This window comes from Lytechinus pictus, chromosome 15, assembly GCF_037042905.1.
Source record: "Lytechinus pictus isolate F3 Inbred chromosome 15, Lp3.0, whole genome shotgun sequence".
In the NCBI taxonomy this organism is placed as follows: Eukaryota; Metazoa; Echinodermata; class Echinoidea; order Temnopleuroida; family Toxopneustidae; genus Lytechinus; species Lytechinus pictus.
The window spans coordinates 7,436,650-7,462,209 of record NC_087259.1 but is presented as its reverse complement, the minus strand read 5'-3'; the positions used below and the strand labels follow the sequence as shown (position 1 = coordinate 7,462,209).

At 36.9% G+C, this 25,560-nt stretch overlaps 2 protein-coding genes across 4 annotated transcripts in view; one reads left to right on the top strand and one right to left on the bottom strand.

Moving 5' to 3' along the window:
• The window catches only part of LOC129278297 (transcriptional protein SWT1-like), a 33,577-nt gene extending 9,942 nt beyond the window's left edge, over positions 1-23,635 (bottom strand). The window contains exons 1-13 of one of the 2 annotated variants that reach the window (XM_064110270.1): positions 23,410-23,635; positions 18,757-18,885; positions 17,097-17,612; positions 15,668-15,752; positions 12,996-13,057; positions 12,260-12,370; positions 11,819-11,903; positions 10,822-10,910; positions 9,886-10,072; positions 5,354-5,679; positions 3,984-4,078; positions 1,744-1,806; positions 125-219 (exon numbers count right to left, since the gene is read on the bottom strand). In XM_064110270.1, the coding sequence (XP_063966340.1) occupies positions 125-219; positions 1,744-1,806; positions 3,984-4,078; positions 5,354-5,679; positions 9,886-10,072; positions 10,822-10,910; positions 11,819-11,903; positions 12,260-12,370; positions 12,996-13,057; positions 15,668-15,752; positions 17,097-17,612; positions 18,757-18,867 (1,825 nt within the window). In that variant the 5' untranslated portion in view covers positions 18,868-18,885; positions 23,410-23,635. The remainder of the gene's footprint in view (positions 1-124; positions 220-1,743; positions 1,807-3,983; positions 4,079-5,353; positions 5,680-9,885; positions 10,073-10,821; positions 10,911-11,818; positions 11,904-12,259; positions 12,371-12,995; positions 13,058-15,667; positions 15,753-17,096; positions 17,613-18,756; positions 18,886-23,409) is intronic. The other variant, XM_064110271.1, reaches the window with a different exon arrangement.
• A 1,587-nt stretch (positions 23,636-25,222) lies between these two features.
• Positions 25,223-25,560, top strand: part of LOC129277698 (ribonuclease 3-like) — a 44,372-nt gene continuing 44,034 nt past the window's right edge. Inside the window, exon 1 of one of the 2 annotated variants that reach the window (XM_064110631.1) lies at positions 25,223-25,288. The gene's annotated coding sequence lies outside the window, so the exon portion shown is untranslated. Of the gene's footprint in view, positions 25,298-25,560 lie in introns of both variants that reach the window. The other variant, XM_064110632.1, reaches the window with a different exon arrangement.

The window sequence follows — 25,560 nt, the reverse complement described above, 5'->3', positions numbered from 1 at the left end:
ATCATCCCAATCATCATCACCAACAGCATATCATCATCTACATGCTTATCATCATCCTCATCATCATTATCATCCTCCTCCTCCTCATCATCATCATTTTTTACGGTATAAAATATAGACTCACCATCATCTTGAACATTTTTCACAATAGCAATAAGACGATCCACTTCATCTGCATTTCGCCGCCCGAGCAGTAGTCCAAAAACAGCTACATAATGTCTATGGAAAAGGTGCAAAAGATTCAATCAGCTGTCAAAGATATGATTATCCATTGAGAAACTGCAATAAAATTGTGAATACTCAGTCACGCTAGATGAACAGTCCCACCACGGAAACCCACTCCAAAACCAGTCAATAGTATGTCAATAGGTGTTTTCAGACCGCCTCGATCACCAGATAATCCATTAAATTACCAGAACTTGTTCAGGCATTAAAAGCTCAAGCATCTGCTTATATTGTCATACCACTGCATGTCTGCAACCTTGGTATAATCAGTTACGTAAATGATCGTAATTATACACTATTATTATGTAAATTTTAATGTATTCAATTTTGTGATGGTCACACTATGTACATTGTCATGACATGCAGAAACAAATAAATAAATACATGTAAATAAATTAATACCTGATAATTATTCTGCATTCAGACCTACCCGAAGCAGACCCTTTTGGGGAAGTTCTCGAGGTATCGAGCATGCGCAGTATGGTCTGATAAGTAGGCAGGGTGCGAGATTAAAAAACGCTAGCTGAGCAGCCACCAAAGGTGCTGCGCTGGGGTAACAGTTCCTATTATTTGCTTTCACACTGCCAAAATAACTGCAACCTTGGAAAAATCCCTGTGAAAGTTCATACAATTCTGACAAAGACGAGTACCTACTATTTAGCGGGTATTTTCTCTTGGGGATATTACGTATAATTTGCTTTCACACTGCTAATATTACCTGGTATTTTCTGATCGGGGTAGATCAGGGTAAATTTCCTGTATCAGAAAATAAATGGAAGTGACGAACTTCGAGGCGGCCTAAAACCACCTATTGGTAAATTATGTAATAGTTTCTGTCAGTCTGAAGTAGGTTTCATTTTGAGCAATGTTTTACTGCTAGCGCGTATATACACTGCGCGTCCGCATCTAGACCTTGCACGATCGTCACTGCATGTGATGGAACCAAAAATTGAGTGGCAATGACCTCTTCATTTTGCGCGTACTCAAACTAATTCATGAAGTGTTATGACTCTGTGGGCTGAAAAGATCAGCAAAACACAAAAGTTCCATCAAAGCTAGTGATGAATGATGGGGGAAACTACCCATTATCACATGACTGACTTCTGACCAATCCTACAGCAAGATTCCTAGTGGGCAGAATTTAAAACAAAATACCTATTGTCAGTTTTGGGTCGGTTTCGCCGAAGTATGGGGGCTAGTCTGCAGGAAAAGACCCCAACTGGACCTTTGGACAAGTCTAATACATACACAGCTTGTGAGGAGGCTTCTATAGACTGCATATTCAGACCCATTTTCTCAAACAAAGAGATTTGCTCAGCGAGCTAGCCGTTAAATGAATTTTTCTGATGTACACAGAAATTATGACCAGAGTGTGTATTTCACAATTTACATTCATATTCAATTAATTGACCTTAATTTTGTTTTAGTGTAGCTAAAATATTCCTCAAAATACATTAAACATTTCTTTCCAATCTACAGTAGTTACTGAATATAGAAATAGATGAAAATGGCACTTACTTCTTAATACATTGCAGAGCATCCAATAAAGACCAAGGGGGTTTCTTGTGTACAATATCTAACCTGGAATAAAACCATTAACGAAAGAAAATACATTAAAATTCCAGGATAAAAATTCATAAATTATCCTCATAACCCTGCTCATAACTACCACTCGCAGAAAGCTCTTCAGAGGTTAAGTAGGTTGAATAAGATGGTGTGTGACAATTAGCAAGGTGTTAAAGGTCAAGTCCACCACAGGAAAATGTTGATTTGAATAAATAGAGAAAAATCTAACTGGCATAACGCTGAAAATTTCATAAAAATCGGATGTAAAATAAGAAAGTTACGACATTTTAAATTTTGCTTATTTTTCAAAAAACAGTGATATGCACAACTTAGTAACATGCAAATGAGGCAGTCGATGATGTCCCTCACTCACTATTTCTTTTGTTTTTTATTGTTTGAATTAAACAATATTTCATTTTTTACAAATTTGACAATATGAACCAACTTGACTGAACCATGTAATATTAAACAATGCTAATTCCATATGTTCAGGGATTAATTATTGTTGTTTCACTTGACAATGAGGAGAAAATTAGAATATTTCATATTTCATATAATAAAATACAAAAGAAATAGTGAGTGGATGATGTCATCAATCTTCTCATATGCATACCGACCAGGATGTGCACATAACTGTTTCGTGAAATTAAGTGAAACTTTAAAATGTCATAACTTTCTTATTTTACATCCGATTTTTATGAAATTTTTAGTGTTATGTTTGTTGGATTTTCTCCTTTTATTCAAATAAACTGTTTGTTGGGGTGGACTTGTCCTTTAAGGACAATTGCGGATGTAGTTTATGGTACATCATGTGGTGAGTCCTAGTAGAAGGACTAAGAAAAAAAGGATAAAGCAGAGTAGGAAATAAATTTCAATTTCAGGGCCATCTTTTTTTCCAAATTTGGGCGACTGCAGACTTTTGGGGGCTAGACCCTATTTCTTTCATTTGAAGGGCTTCTTTTAATTTTAGGGGCAACAAGAAAGTAAGCGGTAAATGCAAATATCACTCTGTCGTTAGAATATTGTTTTTTTTAAATAATCTTGAATATTGTTTATGACAGATCTTGAGGCAACTGTAGAAAGAATGGTCACTCCAAAGCATGCATTTAGGGGGCATTTTAGGAGCGATTTGGGCTGTCATGAGGGTGAAATCGCCTGTCACCCTGATGTATTTCCTACGCTGGGATAGAGGTAGAAGTGAATAATAACGCAGTTCTTGTATAGTGCACAATATGTCATAATGTCTCTATGCACTTCCAAAGGACTTGGATATTATTACCCTAGCTTTAGCCCCGCAGCCTTTTACAGCGCGGAGGCATTTCAAGGAATAAATTCCTGCCAGGTACCCATTTATCTCACCTGGGTTGAGTGCAGCACACTGTGGATGAATTCCTTGCTAAAGGAAACTAGGCCATGGCTGGGATTTGAACCCACGACCCTCTGTTTCAAAGTCCGGGGACTAATCCACTGGGCCACGACACTCCACAAGTGGAGGCAAGAAAGAGGGAAATTGGAACGTCGAGTACATTCTTTTCTGAAATGAGTGTAGTCCTTTTAAGGACTGTAAACCAGAAAAGTTCAGAGGCTCGAGTAGTTGAAGAGATAAGAGCAGGTTTGCACTAGTTGGCGAGTGGAGCTGTAGAGCAGGAGAAAAGAATCCATGTTTCTGGCATTTTGAGGGCCCATCTTCAAGAGAAAAGAACACTCTACCTTCCAAACTTCCATTTTCTTGCCTCTCCATTTCACTTCTACCTCAATTCACTTTCCTTTCATAGTCCTTCTAGAAACTCACCCCTTCCTCTATCTTCCATACCCCTATGCAAACCTTCAAACATCAAAATGTTGAACATTATGGCCTGTATTCTGAAGTCAGGTTCTAATTCAAACTCTTGTCTAAAGTTGTGGTTTAAGTATGGAAAGGCAATTGTGACATAAATCACTAACAGTAGAGATATAATATTTCAGCCCATTTAACTCTCATATCATTCTCAATTGTCTAGGAAGTATGAATAAGATAATTGTCTTCACCATCGAAGAATCAGGAAAGAGCACAGTAAACTTAAGAAAAATACAATGCAATGAAAATTTTGAAAAACATTTGGCTTCCCATAATTTTAGCACAGAGTTAGACCATGGTCTAAAATAAACCCGACTTTAGACTACGGGCCTATAAAAAAAATAATTATCCTTACCAGTGATTAGTGTAGCTCTCAATCATCTCATGCCTCAGTATGATAACCAACATAAGCTTTACAAATCCCATCAGCTCTTTGGTGTAGTCTTTCTCCTAGGCAAAAATGAAAAAAAAAAGTCAGTTAGATTCACATCTCATAGAGCAGGAATTAATCATAGTTTGATATTTCCAGGCATGGCCACATTCTTTTAGTATACATAATGATATCAAAGCATAAATTTGAATAACAATAATAATAATTGGCTTTTATATAGCATGATATTAATCTACAACTGATCAAAGCACTTCAGTTATCATTACCCGGTCACTGGATTGATAGCTTTTCAGCAGCTTCTACGGCACACACTTGTAACTTTTAGGACCACATAGAAGAACAGTGATATTTTGTAAGATATCACTGAAATGGGCTATCCTCCATTGTAAATATTTTCATGATTTTCATGTATTTTATTTATGACTTTTATAAAGATATAAATACAAACAAACAAACAACCACAATGATGGTTGCTTCCTACCGGAACCCAATTAGCACCTGGGTGAGAGTGGCAAAGTGTGGATTGACGTCTTACCAAAGGATGCAAGGCTATGGTGGGATTCGAACGCACGACCCTCTGATTGCAAGGCGAGAGTCAGAACCACTACGCCATGGCGCTTTCACTAAATAAATGAGGGTACATCCCCACTCGTAATCGTGCTTTCGCCTGCGCAGCCCCCAAATTATGGAATGATTTGCCATATGTAATTAGAACCTCTCCATCAGTAGAAACGTTAAAACTTAGACTGAAAACTAGTCCCCATACATTCTTTTTTTCCCTTTTCTAAATAAGTTTTCAAGCATTTCATAAGCTCTTAATTATAGCACAGTAGAATATATGCACATAGTTTTTGCGTTATACAAATCTATCTATCTACCTACCTACCCACCTACCTACCTACCCACCCACCCTACCTACCTACCCACCCACCCACCTACCTACCCACCTACCTACCTACCCACCCACCTACATGTACCTACCTACCCATCCACATACCCACCCATCTACCTACCCACCCATCTACCTACCTACCCACCTACCTACCTACCCACCACCCACCCTACCTACCCACCTACCTACCTACCCACCCACCCAACTACCTACCTACCTACCTATATACCTACCTACCTACATGTACCTACCTACCTACCTATCTATCTATCTAATATCTACATATCTGTTTAAATATGTCTATCTATCTATCTATTTATTTATTTATTAATTATCTATTTATCTGTTTAAATATGTCCAACAGACCACCTCTAATTCGTCCGCATGACAAATTAAAATCTAGTTATTATTTATTATCATTAAAGCTGGTAATAACCATTACCTTCTTCTTCCTCTCTGTGACCAACTCTGAGCTCAGTTGCTTGCCAGATTTCTCCTTTTTCAATTCCAAATTGGTCTCTGCTGTTCTAACAGGGCGGGTACATGTCGACAGTCGTTCCTCTTTTTTCACCTTGTTTTCTCCAATGTGAATATTTGATTTAGTCTTTACATCAGTCTTTTGTTTTGGTGAAGATGTCTTGTGACTATTGGTACTATTTGTAATATTCTGATGTTTTGTTGCAGAAGGCGTGCTTCTCTTTACTTCACTTTCCTGAGTTGGCCATGATACTGTTCTCCTTTCACTGTCTTTACCTTGAGTCTTGGTGCCTATAAATCGTAAAACATAAAGATAAAAACAAAATTAAAAGAACATGATAATATTTTTATAAACAGAACATGTTTTAAGGCTCACACCTCATCATCAGCCTAAAATCATAAATAGAGTAATGGGTATTTGTAAATTTTGGATTTCAAAGAGGACTTTAGACTGATGATGAGGTGTGAACATTTACACATGTTCCGTTTATTGAAAATATTTGTTTTCACTTTGTCTTCAAGTTGATACTGTGTCGTTCTTTTTTAAAAATAAAGATATAATAAATGAAAAGCACTAGAGCCCTTCAGAAAAGCATTTATCTCAATTTGCCCCTCTCCACCAAGGTAAACGGGTAGATGGTAGGAAGAAATTTCTTTATGCTTGAGGATAGAATTACTAGACCACTGACCTAATGAGCTTTGATACAGTATTATCTTATAAATATTTCCAAACTGAATCATGTAACATTGCCTGGTTTGTTTCATAAATAGCACTTCATCTCCCCTCTCAAGCTATATTTATCCCTCAGGAAAATACACGTATATTCCCTCAGGGTTGTGCGCTTCAGGCAAAATATGTTCCGTTCGGAAAATATAACTGTCTGGGAAATGAAAAGTTACATTCATCTCCTTAGGAAGGGCAATATCTGTATTATAGTCAACCTAGCCAATTGATACAATGAAGTTAAAAAAAAATAAATAAAAACTAGATTTTAATTCGTCATGCGGACGAATTAGGTGGTCTGTCCTTATTCTCGCCATCATGATCACTAATACCATGTTTATGCAGATCAATATGATCTTCATGACAACGGAATGTTCATTATGGATGGAATACTTGTGAAAGACGGGAGATGATAAAGAACTGTGAAAAGGGTCTCTTTGATATATGAAAATACATGTGATATGAAAAAAGTAATTATAATCTGTTTAATCTTGCTAAATTTTAACTTTCATACCTTTAAATTATCATAAAGGATCATGTACGAGGTGGTAAAAAGAAAACAAAAATGGAAAAAAAATCATCTTGTTCACCCCCAGGACTCGAACCTGCGCCCCCGAGAACTCAAGTCAAGTGCGTTATCCATTGAGCCACGATATTCCCCATAGAGATTACACGTTCCCAAATAGATTACACGGAAGCAAATTTGAGAATTACATATCCAATTTTGCAAGCGAAAAACGGGCATGATCCTGGCATCTGATCGAAAAAAATGGTGGCACTTTCGAAAGCTTAGAATCTCAGCTACATCATACCAAAAGCTCAGGGATAACTAACAAGAAAAAATGGAGATATAGCTCACGAAATAGAGGAATGTAGAATCTAGTTTTGAGAAAAAGTCATGTCCCATTGAGATTACACGTAAAATGAGGAAAAATGACATGCCTCTTTTCATCGCAATTTTACACCATGATGCGTTTTTCAAAATGAAAATTTATGCTAACTGTCGAGAAAGAGTACATTCTAAACTACAACATATCGAAATCTGGGCGAAAAATGATCAATATTCACGGAGTTATGATCAAATTTGCATAAATTTGATGACGTCATTTTTGAAAAAATGAAATTTTCAGTTTAGGCGCAATTTTGATGACGTCATGATCAAATTGAGGGACAATGGTGACATGAAATCAAATCTACAAGTCATACTCTATCGATATATGAAAAAAAAATTGGGGTCAACGGACTATTTAAAGAGGTATAGTGAATTTTCAATTGCCCCTTTTTTTGGCCATATATGGCCTGTAGTGAGAGCTCGCGCGCACACGTGCTGCAAAGTTTAACAGGTGATAATTTCGTTATTACTTGTCGTAGGAGGTTGATCAATGTATCAAATTGTTCAGAATTATATTATCGGTGCATTGATATAAAAAAATTGGCGATTCTATGTTGGAAGATGAAATTACGCGCGAAAACGCGCGCGCATGTGCGTGCGCGCGTTTTTTTGCAAAATGCTTAAAATGGCCTGAAACGTATGGAAAATTAATTTGGAACGAATTTGAGCATTTTAAAATTTTGATGCGCGCGTACGTGCGCGTCGAGGTGCGCGCGCGGAATTTGATGAAATTTTTAGTTGACCTTTGACCTGAAGTTGATGTATACCAAATATAGTTGATTTTTGATGACTCGTTATCGAGATATGATAATGACCTGATTTTTACAAAATGGCGCCTGGATGACGTCACGATGACCTAATGACTTTGAAAAAAGGAGGGCACACTTCCGAAAGCTTAGAATCTCAGCTACAACATACCAAAAGCTCAGGGATAACTAACAAGAAAAAATGGAGATATAGCTCACGAAATAGAGGAATGTAGAATCTAGTTTTGAGAAAAAGTCATGTCCCATAGAGATTACACGTAAAATGAGGAAAAATGACATGCCTCTTTTCATCGCAATTTTACACCATGATGCGTTTTTCAAAATGAAAATTCATGCTAACTGACGAGAAAGAGTACATTCTAAACTACAACATATTGAAATCTGGGCGACAAATGATCAATATTCACGGAGTTATGATCAAATTTGCATAAATTTGATGACGTCATTTTTGAAAAAATGAAATTTTAAGTTTAGGCGCAATTTTGATGACGTCATGATCAAATTGAGGGACAATGGTGACATGAAATCAAATTTACAACTCATACTATATCGATATATGAAAAAAAAATTGGGGGTCAACGGACTATTTAAAGAGCTACAGTGAATTTTTAATAGGTATGTTTTTGCCCATATATGGCCTATAGTAAGAGCTCGTGCGCACACGTGCTGCAAAGTTTAACGGGTGTTAATTTCGTTATTAATGGTCGTAGAAGGTTGATCAAGGTATCAAATTGCTCAGAATTATATTATCAATGCAAGGATATAAAAAAAAACGGCGTTTCTGCGTTGCGTTGAAGGCGTTACGCGCGGAAACGCGCGCGCATACCTGTGCGTGCGCAAATTTTTGAAATGCTTAAAATGACCTGAAACGTACTTTAATTTGGTCAAAAGGTGATTTTGAGCATTTTATAAATTTGACGAGCGCGTACGCGCGCGTCGTGACCTCCAGGTGACCTTTGATGACATGACCTGTTGACCCTTAACCTGAAATTGATGTGATGGTAATTTGATTGATTTTTGATAATTGATAATGGAGATATGATCGACAATGTGATTTTACAAAATGGCGCCTGGATGACGTCATCATGACCTGATGACCTTGAAAAAGTTGATTTTACTTGAAATCATAGAGCTTGATGACTGACAGAAATTTGAAGGAAATTGACCATGTCGATTTCGAGTGAACGTGTGTACAAAAAAGTGTACGGAAGAAATAAAAATAAATAAAGAAATAAAGAATAAAGAATAAAGAAAGAAAATTCTGGCGAAATCAATAGGTGATCTGTCATAGACAGACCACCTAAAAATAATAAGGCATGCATGTCATCACTGTACAATATAAGAAAGTGGTTAAACAACCAAAGAGCTGTAAAAAAAAACCTAGCGATTTATTATGGGGCTGAATCTTATGATTAATCACACATAATAAACAATGCAATCAATAATAGAAGCCAACCCCACATTAAAGGTTTATGCAGAGCTGCCAACCTTTAAGGTAAAAGAAAGTAGTTGCAGCAAACAATTATTTAATGAGAAGGTCTTAAATCAAGGTTAATTGTCAACAAATTATCATATATCTAGAACCAGTACATTAATGTAATGTAAACTTATCTTGGTGAAATCATGAAATCTTAGCTCAAAACCAATAATTCTGATGATCACTAACACAGAAAAGCATATGTAGGACAGTGTATTAATATCGATAAGAAAAATATGAGACATTTGATGGAATTCCGTGCATATTTTGCTCATTTCTCATTTGGCACATATTTTTTTATTTATAAATACAAACACTAGGATGGTAATTTTATTGGATTCAGTTGAAACTCATTTTGAAATCATTACCACAACTGGTATTTATCTTTCATTGTGAAAAAAAATACTATTCTTATTGCTTTTTACCCTAGTTTCATCCTATTTTTCTTTAAAATTTTGAAAAACATACTTTGAGTCATCATATACAAGTTTCAAAAATCATATCTATAGTGCAGGAAAAAATCTTATTTAGTGTCACTTTCCCCTTAAACATCCTAGCTGCCAGCTCTGTTTATGTAATGGGGCCCAGATAGAAGAACATTCTGGGTCTCGGCAGATGACTACTCTACAAACCACACCTGTGCTGCTTTGAAACGGTCCAGAACCCTTGAATTCTATGGGAGAGATACAGGCAATGGCCCCTTCTGGAGTAGATCTCCCAGAGGAAGGTTGATCCTTGGTAGGAGAGGATACCTCATTGTCGTCGGACGAGATGGAGAGCCGGGCGTGGCTATTCGCCTGTTTACTGATCTCATTCCTAAAGTCCTGACAGGAAAGAATAGACATCAGGGTCCCGTAACACAAAGGTTAGCGATTAATCGTACGCTTGATTTTCACGATTGATTGTACTTTATAGTCCATGCAATCAATCGTAGAAAAATGTTCTACGATCATTGCTAAGCTTTGTGTTACGGGCCCCAGAACAAATTAAGATCCTGACTAAGTCTACCCCGTTGATGCGTTCAAGGCCTTCTGGAGTGGTATGCAGATGTTATCACCGTAACACAAGAATCTTTTTACTTACACATGAGACCAAAGACCAAAACTTTATATGAAATAACATTATGTGAAAACCTACACAAACACACATTTTATGCATTTATCTTCAACCCTTGAAGCATAACTTAAACTCACTCGGCCTATTAAACACCACTTCATCTACATAATTCAATGAACTGTTAATCAATTAAATATCTCCATTCATCTAAGTGAAAAATAATTTTGGAAATAATATAATGTAGGCCTTAGACTAAATGACAGTTACAATGTAGACCAGGGTACCATAACACAAAGATTAGCGATCAATCTCTAAATGAACCGACCAATCAAGATCATTGTTACACGTGCATTTGGCTCAAAATACTGACCAGTAACCAATCAGAAGTGTTCTTTCATATTTACTATTCATCGCGAAGTTTTGTGTCACGGGGACCAAGTGATGGTTGAACTAGACTGTAATGAGACCAAATTGAGAGAAGACCAAGTGGATATAACTCAAGAAGAAGACAGCTTACCTTGTCTCCTGAGGATGGCACACCACTGAAGGATGCCTTCAAGCAAAGATTCTTATCATTGCTCAGCAACACGACCAGGTTTCCTGGATCTATTTATAAAAGAAAGAATAGTAAATTTGTTAAAATCAGTCTTAAAACATGCCAGATGTGGTACTGACCTGAAAATTGAGTTTGGACAGAATCCATCTGTATTAAGCGCCCTATATTAAAGTTACAATCATTATTATTATTATAAAATTACCATCAAGTGTTTATATGTATGAATAAAAAAATATGTGCCAAATGATTGTCTGAAAATGTGTAATTGCTGAGAAATTTGCAGAAAAAAAAGCATGGTATTTTAGTCTTTTGTTGGGTCTTTTTCCAAGCAATAATAACACACTGTCCCACAGGTGCTAATATGTGTTGGTGATCTTCAGTGTGGGCATTTTCAGCTTATATTTCATGAATCCACAGAGCTGGGTTTATAACCAGATCTAGATTTACCATGATGTGGTGACCTTGAATTTGAAGAGTTTCTCAAGAAATCAGTTTGCGGTTTCTTATTCTTAAGTATATGATTCTGAACTATAATGTAAAATTTGGTGAAATTTAGAGGTATAAACTCAACGTTGTGATCTTGTGAGGTATAAAAATGCTAAATAATTTTTATTGCGTATTTCTATAGACCTTTCAAATAGGTGAACTTCAAAGCTCGATAGCAAAAAATCAAGCACATGAACCCATGTTAATTTTGGCATATTTGGAATATTTAGGTGCTAAAGTAACTCCGTGCAATATTTGGTGAAAATGACATGGATTTCATTTCAACTGTCGAACGTCCTTAATGAGTTGCTAAATCTCTTTGGAAGAGAAACACTGCGATAAATGCATGGTATTGAGTACAATGTTGTCGACCAATCTTTTGGAATGTACACCTATCGGTGACATCACAATAGGGACGCATCTCGCACTCCTGTATCATGGAGAGCATGGAATCCCCATTAAACCTTCTTACATTTTTTCTTGCACTGCAAACAATATTGTAGAATCATGTCATCATTGGATCCTTTCACTTCTCTCCCTCTTCTTGTCTTCATAAACTGGCAAAAGAAAGCAATACATTTTAAAAGCAATAATCCTCTTCTTTAAGGCACCTTACATACAGTCTTAGCTAGGTTTAGCATGCAGCAATCCTGTAAGATTTTTTTCATCGCTAATCATAGCATACGTCAGAGACAGATCAATGGGGAATGCAGGGTAAGCCACTGCAAAAGATTCTTAGTGCCATATATATTTTGGAGACAATATCATGGCATCATAAATCAAACACATGAAAGAAAAATCGTAACTATCTCATTCTTTGATCAAATCTTCAACAATATTTTTCTCAAATTTTTCTATTTTTATTACGACCAACTTATTGCCAGGGCGAACTTCCCCCTTAAAAGATACTTACATGATTGTAAGATTGGCCTTTAATGTTAGGATCGGTTCGGTTTTTGTGCAGAAAACCCAGAGCCTTTCTTACGGCAGAAGACAGTGGCGTAATTGCAATGCAGTTAGGACCCTGAAAAAGAGAAACATGAAAAAAAAAAAAAACATATGAGTGGAACTTTAAGATGCTATGTGTCTCTTAAAGTAGTTTTCCCACATTCTTATTTTTTTCTTCTAGTTCTCGCTCGTCACTTTTTCTTCCTCATATATCTCTTCTTCAAGTTCATTCTTCCCATCTCCCCTCTATTCTCTCTCCATGTCAGTTGTAAGGGTGTGGTGTGCTTTATTTACTATTTCAATTTTCTTTTCTGCATCATCAATGTATTTATGTAAATTTTATTGTTACATTGTTTATCTGTAATTCTTTTTTCATTATTAGTCCTGTACTTCGTTCTGAAAAAAAGAAGAGTAACCTGGACTTATTTTCACTGTATGTTACTTCCCTTTGTTTTATATTGAATAAAGGTGATACTTAAAAAACAAATAATAATACATGGTATGTAGCTTACAGATTAACCGGTCATTGGATAGGCCGCTGTGGACTTGGAACGCATGACCCTCTACTTACAAGGTGAGAGTAATAACCACTAATGTGAGAATGGTGATAAGATGCTTGTGGTGGGGTGTGGGATCATGAATCCTGAGAAATGAAAATTGTGCTTCTGACTTTTATTTTCTGACTTTTTATCATTACAAACCTTCAATTGATCCAGTTCTTCCATTACTATCCATGGAATAGTCAGCATTATATCTCCTAAATCTGTATTAAACATTAAAAAGAAAGAAAAAAGAAACAGTAGTAAATGGTATTTCTAAAATTCAAATTACTGGAGGCAGTTTGCAACTTTAGCTGTTCCAGCTACAACAGTTGTAAAGATGGCAACTTGTGGAGATAGGAATTGGTGAGGATTTGTATATCTCAAATGCGGAGTGCTTGACCATTGTGGTCAGGGTCCATGGCCCGCCTTGGGGCCTTGGAAGCTCTAGGTTGCTAGATGCTCTCTGTACATGTAGATAAGTCAGGAAATATGGTTCCTGTGCACCCTATTGATAGATTTTTCTCATACATTTTTGTAATCCTCAAGGTGTCTTGTGAATGAATTTTGATGTTACACTGTACCAAACTTAAATATTGACATATGGGGTTCCTTTGGAGCCATCTTGGATTCTGACAAAATTATCCGCATAACTTTTTAATTAGACATCATAGGAAAACAAATGACACAATTTTCCTGGATAATTTAAGTATGAGAAATCAACGGAGAGGGTTGTTTTTTATGATTCAAACAACTCTGATATATTAAAATGCTGAAGAAAAGAAATGAAAACAAAAAAATTGACCAACGTGACGGAGGTCTGTTTTGGTACAAAGAGATGGATATATTGTTGTGATATTCCAAAAGGACTTTACCTGATATTTTTAATGATTTTTCACCCTTAAGAGTAGCATAAATATGTATTCAACAAGAAATATTAATGACTTTTATCTGCCAAAATATATGTATAATTTTCTAGAACTGTTATTAGATACAAAGGACCTGTCATCTTGAATGATTTGTACATATAACTGTATAATCACCATTAATTTGTTTTCTTTAACCAATGCGCAGAACCAAGGGGATTGGCCTCGATAGGTCTTTGGCCTTTGCTAATCCCCTACATCCACTGCATGTTGGTTCTACTCTTCCCATTTGTCATTATATTAATTTGTTTATGTATTGATTGTTTTTTTGTTTTTTTTCATATTATATCGTATGTTGTATATTGTACGTTTTATATGGTTGTGAATAAAGTGAATTGAATTGATATTGATGTCTATACGTTAAAATGTACTGTAGGAGCAAGATTAAACAATTAGCTGAACTGTTGTTGGTGAACAACTGTAGCATAGTTGTAGCGTAGCAGTTGATTAACTCTGCCAATATGCAAGAGTAGTAAAGGTGGTGGTCAATAAGAAGTACCACAGAAAAGGCCTCCTGTAAATTGCATTTTACATGCGAGTGGTATTGAACATTTAGATTTCATGCCGCTCAGTAAAGTATGGGGACCTGCCACATACAAGCTGGCTCAGCTAAATAGCATTTGTGACAGAAGACTCGGTGAACCTCATGATTCCCCTTATTGCATGGATGAGGTCTTTGATCGTATTCCGGAGAGCCTTGCTGGTGCAGATTTAGAAACAATCGGCTATCACAGAGGCTGCTACCAAAACTTTACTAAAAACCAAGATTGATAGAAATGGAGTGCATCAACTAACGAAGCCTCAAAATCGCAATCCTCTCGTAAACCTGAACCGCAATGGCCAAACAGCCGTTCTCTCCAGAATGTATCTTTTGTGGATAACTGGGAAGTAAAGTATGGAAAGACTGAGACATACAGGTACATCAAGTATCCGGTATTCAAGGACAAAGACAAAGCTTTGAAGGATCTTAGTTGGAAACAGATTGAGCCTCGAGGGCTAGACCTAGGGCTACTTCATCTTCATAACATGGTGCAAGGCAAGGACTTGTTTGCAAGAGAGGCATATTACCACAGTCCCGTCGCACTTCCTTTAACCTAAAATACACCACTTACATGCGTGATAAAGCCAAACTATGAAATATACATGTACATGTAGCATTGAGACAGAACAGGATTGTAAAACTGCTGCACATCTGAAGGAATTCACTGCTGTTCTAATTTCATTCAAGACTGAGTTACTGGGCAGAATGAGGTTGCAGAGCTGCCAACCTGAACAAGAAAATTGCAGTATTTTTAAAGCTGAAAATCAGTATTTTCAAAGAAATACCATAGGACAACACATAACACTGGAACTTTAGAAATTGGTATTTCACATGAAACCATCAGTATTCTTCTCATTTTTCAGTACTAAATACGGAAAATCCATACTACTTGGCCGCTCTGAGGCTGTGTTGCTGACATCGTTACGTCTCCTGTACATACTGATACAAGAGTTGGAGAGAAATGACTTCCCCAATCCAGAGTACAGCAGTGAGAAGCTGAAGACCGCAATATTAATAACTTGATTGCTTTTGCCAAGATTCATCCAGGGGACACAAAAGCTGTATTACCTATAACCTGGTCTACAATAACAAAACAGATATCATCCTTCAAACTTTAGTTGCACAACTTTTTGAAGGGTTTACTTCAATTTTCATTCCTAGACAGTTATGAATGATTAGAGTGTCCAATGAGAGCTTCAAGCCACAATTGGCTTTCCATAGTGAAACCTGTTTGATTTAAACCTTGGTTCAGAATACGGGCCAATGGGGGTAACTAGGAATTCAAGTGGCCATACCTCGGACCACCATGAATCAATTCATGTTCCATTTGTTACTCTTCTGTATCATCACAGATTATGTTGACTTACCTTTGATTGTTTTGCCCTTGATATGCTGGAGATAGTCGACACTGTTGATAAGCACATTGGTGTCCACTACCACAAGAACTTTCCCCTGAAAACACGAGATTGAAAAGGTTTACATACACTCGTCTTGTCAAGTTTGGTGTCAACCATTTGGTGTTAGTGCTTGGCCAATATTGACATCAAGCACAGCACCAAAATTTGAAATGAAGCGAGTGGGTGTTTCATAAAGCTGTTCATTTAAGAGTGACTGGTGACCATTTCTTGTGGTAAAAGATATACATTAGATTGTAATTGGTGTTGATTTAGTTCCTAATAAAGTGTCACCAGCTGCTTATAAAGTCGTCAGTAACATACAAACAGCTTCATGAAACACCCATCTGGTCCTGGGATGAATCTTGTTAGGTGTTGAGAAATCAATAATATGCTTTGAATCATTTTTTAATAATGGATCTGGGTCCCGTAACACAAAGGTTAGCGATTGATCGTACGCTTGATTTTCACGACTGATTTTACATTGTAGTCTATGGAATCAATCGTAGAAAACTGTTCTACGATCATTGCTAAGCTTTGTGTTACGGGCCCCAGGTGTTAGGATCTAGAAAGAAAGCAATCAACATGTAGATTAAACAATGCAACATCAATACCAGAACCAACACCAAATGTAGGCCTACACTCTAAGGTCCTTCTTTTCAATCAATGCACAAATTAAGGTAAAATATAATTTGGACACAAAAGTGTAAGCCAAATTTGGCCAGCATTTAGCAAATTTTCCCTCCAAATTTTCCAATTCATGTTACGGACAAGAGAGACTTTATGAATTGACACTGGCATTGCCGCCATCTTAGAGGCTGAACCATTGCCTTGCATGCGTTGGTGATCTGCAGCTGGCATATCTCTGACAACTCCGTTTACACATATTCGTATATTTCCTGAGGGAGGGCGCTATGGGACTATGACTTCATATGCATCAGGTCTATAGGGGGTCGGAAAGATTCTGTGAATTATGCATGGTGCAGCAAAGTCATGCCATTGACACAACTTGAGGTACCTAAACAAACGACTAACTTAAGCCACTTTTGATAAAAAAAGAATGAAAATTCCTGTGCACCATTTGTCAGTTTCTACATTGCCATAATGTAACCAAGTGATTTTTAAAATCTACAAGAAGCATGGGGGCCGTTATATTGCATAAACGGTACATGCATTCATATCTCATCCAGCAACATTATATCTGAAGTACAATATTTACGAAAAGCTGGTCGTTCAAGCAAACTACTGACACATTTATCTTTAGTTTGTGATCATAATGCCTCTTCCAAGACAGAGCCATAAATCTGTAAATGGATACTACTTTTATTCAATTTAGAATCCACATTCTTGCTTTGAGAAAATGTTTGCATGCAAAAGTCTGACAAAAATTACAACTTCTTACCTCAGTTCTCAAAGGGAGGTCAACTTCCATTAAAGAAAAAGATTCTGGTGAAGTCTTTTTCAAAGACTGAGAGGCACTACTGGTTTCCTTTAAAGTTAGGTATTCTTCCCTAGGTTTGTTCACATCCTCAGGACGAATGGTCTCTTTCATCACAGGTTTTACGGCTTGGGTACGTTTTGCCGGGGGCCCTGCCAAAAAATTACGCTTATCTCCTGGCACAGGTTGTTTAGTTTCTTTGAATTCCTCCTGCGGATTTTCGGATGAAGATGATGACATTTTCTTCCTCTTCCTCCTCTTCCTCGGGAGTATCACCCTTGGTAGGTTCTGCTGGTTCCCAGGCAATGAACAGGCGTCAGTTCCGGAAGGTATCGCCTTGGAAGCTGAAGCGGAATCCTTGATGGAAGACGACTTGCTCTCAGTACCTGTCCCTGACAAAAATTCTTTCGCCTTCTTTGTGCTTCTCTCATCTTTTTCTTCACCGGACTCTCTCCTCTCTAGATTCTGATCATAACGTGTCTGCAGAGAGAGAAAATGTGAAAGAAAAATTCACAATACACTCCAAATATTTGTTTTAATTGAACACTTCAGGGGTTTATAAAACTTGCTGGTAGTGGTAAAAATCTCCATGTGGGACAATAGAAATAGAATGTAGCACTTTTCATCCAATTGATTGCAGTTTGAAAGGACTGCCTATATCATTTCAATTCAAATCTGCATTAATGTGATTTGACTTTAATTGATGCTACTGAAAACTGGCAATAAGCCTTTGCGGCTAGCCATAATTTGTTTCATAATTATCATATGCATGATGATGATGATGATGCAATGACACCTCATCCCTTCCCTGATAGATCTCATTCGCATGCAGAGTCAATGTCCCTGAAAAAAGTGCAGAGCTGCCAACCTGATCGAGAACATTTCAGTACTTTAAAAGCTGAAAAATCAGTATTTTCAAAGAAATAGCATAAGGACAACACATACAATGAATCCGTCAGTATTCTTCTCATTTTTCAGTACTAAAAATACTGAAAAGCAGTACTAGTTGGCAGCTTTGGTATTTCTGCACTACTGGTTGTGGCTCAATGGATAAGTCTCTGGACTTTGAACCACAAGGTCCTGGGTTTGAATCCTACGGCAGCACTCCGTCCTTTGGCAAGGTGTTTATCTACATTTGCCACTCTCCACCACTCTCCACCCAGGTGTCGTAATTATAACAATAGGCATATATATTGCGCCATCTATCAAGAAATAATCTATTCCGAGGTGCATTATCATTATTATTATTATTACCCCCAGCTTTAGGTCAAGCAGCGCTTTTCAGTGCTCAGTGCATTTCAAGGAATTGATCCTGTTGGGTATCCATTCACCTCTTTTGAGTTGAGTGCAGCACAATGTGAGTAAATTTCTTGCTGAAGGAAAACACCCCATGGCTGGGATTTGAACCCATGTCCTTCTGATTGAGAAACGAGCGTCGTAACCACTAGACCAAGACGCCCCCACACAGGTATCCGGGAGGAAAAAAATTCCTTAAATACAAGAATGCCTGATTAGAGTAGCCGTGTTACACGTAAGCCAGGGAGAAAGTAAGCAACCCTTAAAACATTGAATTAAGCACTATATAAATGTTGCATATTATTATTATTCTTATTACACATATTACCTTTTGTGACAGTCCTGGTGGCTTATTCCATTGAGTTACTCCTGTCCTCGTGTTGAAGTAATAAGGCATATTTCTCTTTCGAGAGATCTTCTGTATCCATTCATCCCCCATAATGAAACGTTGTAATATCTAACGGGCGAAAGAAAACAAGCATTGAATATCAGGGAGGGTACACAAGGCCGAGTGTTACGTACGCTCGTACCTTTGCCCATCTCAGTAAATAAACAAGGGCGATTTCGCCCTCATTACAGCCCAAAATTGCCCCTAAAATTCCCCCAAATGCATGCTTTGGGGGTGACCATTCTTTCTAGAGTCGCCCCAAGAACAATATTCAAGATTACTTAGAAAATCAATATTCTTACCATGGTAGGATCCATGTTTTAACTGTGGTAGAAGAATTTGCTTTTAAGTTTTACTGCACAGTTACACTTTACCCCTTAAAACTAGACCTTCAAATGAAAGAAATAGCCCCTAAAATTCTGCAATTGCCCCAGTGTGAACAAGAAAAATAGCCTCTAAAAAATATAAATTACTTCCTACCCTGCCTTGGTTTAAAACAAAAATATGCTTTTATGCATTCTTTTTCTTTTTTTCTTTTTTTTTGGTAAAATAACTATTGCTGGTCTTCTTTATTCATTAAACAAAATATATTCACAGTGCTAACATTTGCCTCCATTTCTGGAGGGAAATATATGGTTTTCTGGATTTCACATTTTCTTCTATCTGTAAACGATATCTTATTAGGTAAAACAAAATATTAAACAGCCTTTGAATCGTTATTTTCCTTTTAGATTCTTTTCCAGCGAAACATTTATAAATGGTGTATAAAGCATAATTCAAAATTATATCTACATCATTTTTTTCTTTTGATCTAAATGAAATTCCTGATAATATATGACATGGCTGGAAATGAAAATTTGGCAAAATATATTTCTGTACATTTTCTTCAACTTTTTTCCAAAATATTATCATTATGTTACAAGAGAAAAACATATGACTGCAATCACCTTTTTGATCACAGTAAAAACATTGGTCATTTTCTTTTAATTTCCATCTAAAAAGGTTAGCTGGTGTTGCCAAAATATTATACATGAACTTAAAATTAAAATTGACCAGTACATTGTCCTTAACTAACTTTAACTTAAATAACCAAACATCTGTCCAAATTGGTAAACAGTCAAATACTAAGGTATTATACCAAAATTCCTCTGCTCTAGATTCTTCAGGTTTTACTTGGATCAATTCATAATATATTTTCCTAACTGTCAATTTACTTAATGAAATAATACTATCAACCAATCTAATATCATTATATACATTAACATTGGATCTAAATTCTGAATACTTCTTTTGTAATAAACTTGTATTAGAAAAAAGAGACATGCTGCCACATAACTCAATAGCCTGTCGTATATGAGCATACTGACTGTACCACCTTCCGTCCTTAACTACTATTTTAACGCTAATCTTATCTATAGGTAGAAAAAGAATATTCATATATTGCGATGATTTACAACTAAAGGTAGGAGATTGACGTACATAGAGATTTCCAGGGATACGATATACTGAGAGTAGAAATAATAATACAGTTTATTACTGACCAAATCGACTCGAAATTCGACTGTAGCGCTCACATTTCCCAGCTGTGCAATTGCAGTGCGCATGTCTAAATGTGCGGCTCGTAAAATAACTAGGTAGCATGATGAAACCGAAGTTCTAAATTACATATTTTGCTAACTGCAGCAGGTTTACTGCTGGAACAAGCCATTTCCTAATCAATGTATTTTTCTTCGTTTTTTCAATATATATCAAAAATACCTCAAGGTTAACTGAGGCAAAAGTTAGAAACTAAAGCACTTTTGATCGTTCAGCCCACGGCCCAATAGTCTTGCTCTGCTATGCAGGCGAGACAAAAATTAGGATCTACACCATAAAGGCATTAGAAATACAGTTCTGAACTGGATCTGGATCAATATGTTCTTGGCCCAGTGACTCCAATGTGCTATCATCAATGGGGTAACCACAAAATGGCACCCAGTAATAATTTTTTTCCCGTTTTGGTGCATTTCAGGCCAAAATAGAATAATAATCTTGATTTTGGTCCAATTCTTTTTATATATTTATATATGAAATTAAGACAACAAGTGGAATGCCTCTGGCGGTCTCACCTGCATCACACGATTCAATATAGCAGCAGTGCTGACTTTGAAAAACACCATTTAAATAATTATTCACAAAAAACACCATTCATATAATGATACAATACTACGTTCATTGACATTGGACCTTGATCATGTGACCTAAAACTTGTCAGTGATACTTGATTACCCCTATATCCTCATTTTATACACTATATCTATAAACTTTGAAAGTTATGACAGCAATCTAATAATTACCTCTAAAATGGCCAAAGTTCAATGACCTTAAATGACCTTTGACTTTGGTCATGTGACCTGAAACTCACATGAGATGTTCAGTGATACTTGACGACTCTTATGTCCAAGTTTTATGAACTAGACCAATATATTTACAGAGTTATGATGGTAATTCAACAAATACCCCCAACATGGCCAAAGTCCATTGACCTTGGTCATGTGACCTGAAACGCGCACAGGATGTTCAGTGATACTTGATTACTCTTATGTCTAAGTTTCATGAGTCAGATCCATAAACTTTCAAAGTTATGATGGTAATTCAACAGATACCCCCATTACTGCCAAAGTTCATTGACCTTTGACCTTGGTCATGTGACCTGAAATGCACACAGGATGTTCAGTGATACTTGATTACTCTTATGTCCAAGTTTTATGAACTAGACCAATATACTTTCAAAGTTATGATGGTAATTCAACAAATACCCCCAATTTGGCCAAAGTTCATTGACCCTAAATGACCGTTGACCTTAAAGGAGAATGAAACCCTTGAAACCAGCTGAATCCATATCAAAGAGAAAAATCAATGAAACATATTGTTGAAAGTTTGAGGAAGATTGAATGAATAATAAGAAATATATGAGCATTTGAATATTGAGATCACTAATGCCATGTAGATCCTCCTATTGGCAATGCGACCAAGATCTGTGATGTCACACACGTACAACTCCCTCATTACTTTAGTACTTATTTCACTTATATTCTCACTTTTATAGAGTCTATCACAAGGTGAGGTGTTCTCTTTATGAGAGGACAAGTACAGAGGTTTCACAACATTATATCATTGATGAATCGTTTGTCATATGATTAGAATGAGCAAAAAGAGATGTTTGGGGTATATTTTCAGTGTCCAAAAGGGGAGAGTTGTTCATCTGTGACATCATAGATCTTGGTCGCATTGCCAATGGGATGATCTCCATAGCATTAGTGATCTCGACATTCAAATGCTCATAACTCTTCTATTGCTAGTCCTATTTTACTCAAACTTTTGTTGATCTTATTCTTTGATTTTTCTGCTTTCACAAAAGCTAACTTGCTCCAAGAGTTTCATTCTCCTTTAATCATGTGACCTGAAACTTGCACAGGATGTTCAGTGATACTTGATTACTATTATGTCCAAGTTTCATGAATCAGATCCATAAACTTTCAAAGTTATGATGGTAATTCAACAGATACCCCCAATTTGGCCAAATTTCATTGACCCTAAATGACCATTGACCTTGGTCATGTGACTTGAAACTCATGCAGGATCTTCAGTAATACTTGATTAACCTTATGTCCAACTTTCATGAACTAGGTCCATATATTTTCTAAGTTATGATGACATTTCAAAAACTTAACCTTAGGTTAAGATTTTGATGTTGATTCCCCCAACATGGTCTAAGTTCATTGACCCTAAATGACCTTTGACCTGGGTCATGTGACATGAAACTCAGGCAGGATGTTCAGTAATACTTGATTAACCTTACCGGCAATTTTCATGAACTAGGTCCATATACTCTTTAAGTTATGCTGTCATTTCAAAAACTTAACCTTCGGTTAAGACTTGGTGTTGACGCCGCCGTCGGAAAAGCGGCGCCATAGTCTCACTCTGCTATGCATGTGAGACAAAAATCGATGAGCCCCATCACTCAGCTCAGCTTGCTCAGGGGATTTTGCATTGTTAACCGGCCTATAATGGCAGCTGCACGATCACGAGCCATCTGTGTAGTAGGAGGCCTGAGGAGAAATTTAAAAAACTCCTCGAAACAGACGGCTGCCAGCTGTCTAACATAGACCTAACCCACAACAAGCAGTGAACAAGTGATTTATAATTATTATAATTAGGCCTATAATATATCTTTGATATTTTTCAATTATTTTTTCTGCTAATAGCTAATTATTTAGGCCTTAGGCCTATAACTTTTTCATTTTGTCTGGGTAAATTTGGCATTAAAGTAAGGTGTATAATTCATAGAATTAAAACCCTTTTCAGCAGTTCAAAAAACTTGCGCAAAACTTGTTGGAGTTTGGTGATACATAATCATACAGAATTGTTAATTACAGACTTCAAGTGGGCGCTAGTGCACTTTCGCATCCACGATGCTCAGCATAACTTCCTTTGAGCCGGTCTCGCGCAGCAGCAACAAGCCGCGCCCGCGAGCGTGGGTTGTGAAATACCCATTTACTTCACCGGGGTGCGAAAGATCACTAGCACAAACATTTGATTGAACAAGCCTACCCCAACTAAAACTTCTGTTCGCGCCACCTGTAAGAGTCGGAAAGCTTAGTGTTGATCTGTTGCTGTACACGGCTAGGCTCCGACTTCTATCACTGTTTATATCTAAGAAACGTTTTTCGTCAAATTCTCGCACCAAACTGAGTGATGGTAGATACGTCGTTTATTTATCCGACAAATTGTCAATCTGCTCTGGCTAGACATCTCTACCAGCAACAAATTTGTCCATAAACAGCCAGTCCGACCCTTCACCCTAAATTATTCGACCGTCTTGGAGAGATGTATGGTTGCCGAAATACTAGACCAAAAGCTTCATTCTCTGCATGGACCTACTACTCTGACAGAGTAGTAGGTCCATGGTCTCTGTTATATTGGTTGTTCCGTTGGCTCCACTCACAAAAAAAAAGAAATCAAAATGTAAAAAAAAAAAAAATCCTCAAAACAGATCGACAGGTGCCAGCTGTCTACCGACTTGCTTGTTGAACTATAGAAGGCATACTTTCATTGCCGGCGGAAGCAACAATTTAGAGGTGACGCAGGGAAAATTCAGTTTTTGCCAAGGGAGGGGGGGGGGGGTGGGGCGGAAAAGTGGGCATCCATTTTCTCTGAGGGGTAGACCACAATGAAGTAGGCCTACATCTTAGCCTTATTCTTTACTGCGGAATATTAGATATCTCACATGTTAAAATTCATAATGCGTGTACTGGCGCAATAGCCTACGGGCCTTTTTTATATTTCAACATGAACGTTTTGGCTAGCTGTCAGCAGGGACTTTAGTTTTCAGTCAGTGAGACCTTAAAACGGAACATTCAGTAATCACTTTTGGTAATTATATATCAGTAAAGTGGATAGGCCTACAGTATCAATAAAGATGTACTGCGAGCATATAGTTTTTATTTATTTATTTATTTATTATTTATTTATGTTTTTTAGATTGAGGCCTATAGGCATGTAGTACGGGACATTTTGTACTTTTAAAAGTCGGACATATTAATTAGTGATAAATTTTCTATTAGAATTTTTGTTTAATCACAAATCAATAACTTAAATTTAATCAAATGATAAGTTTTTTCCTCAAAATTAGAAATTAAATTTTCATTCAAATTTAATTAAAATATGTAAAGTATTATCAGACCGTGGCTTGAAATATAATAAACTGCACTTTACAAAATAGGCCTAGGCTTTCTTCTTTGCAGTGCAGGGTGATTCTGGCAGGGGATTCTAGCTTCACTGGCCCGACGTGTGGGCCCGTGAGTGAACACACTGTGAAAAAATTGATTTCATAGTTACAATCAGTATCAGTGTTAATCGTTATCACACATGTCAGTGAAGAAGTTTTATCACACATTTTGGACCGTTTCACTGTATAGTCTACAGGCACAGACACTAGCTTTCATTGGTTTTCGCACATTCGCATATAGTGCATAAATGCAAAATGCAGTCTGAAGTAGTGAAACTAGATTTTACCTGGCTCTACTTATTTGACACAGAAAGACAGTTTATGCGTCTATGGTATATTATTTTGGTTTATGAAGTGTCAAAATAAGTATGAGTTCATGCTTACATGCACTCGATCTGCATTTGCAAATTGTGGCTATATACATCACACAGAGCCCGCACCGTAGTGTAGGGCCTATAGGAAGAAAACTGATTTTCAAGTTTGGTTTACTCCATTTCAACTCAACTATAAAACTAAACAACATAGGAGTGACCTCACATAGATTATCCCATCTTCGCGCCTAATAGTGATATTTTGCGTCATTTTCATGCCTTATGTAGGGTCGAATAATCCAGGATAGAAGGTCGAGTTCTGCATCGCGTTTTCTGATGGTCGAAACGACTCGAAATCTAATGATCGTGTATGTTGTGTCGATGTCAGTAAGTAAGTGACGTGAGTGTTTCTCAACTTGTCAAATTTTGAAGATCATAATCATCATTAGTTTTGCATTGAAAGATTTATGAATGATTTTAATTTATTGATTGATTATTTCGTCTTTGCCTATTGCCTATCCCGCGCAAAATGTTAATCAGTACATAATAAGTTACCGTGATTTTAATTTCAGCAGTGGACTTAATTGCGGTCCCACATATTAAGAAATGTGTTTGTTATTTCTTATTGAGGTGCCCCTTTGTTGATTTGAAGTCGGCGCGGGA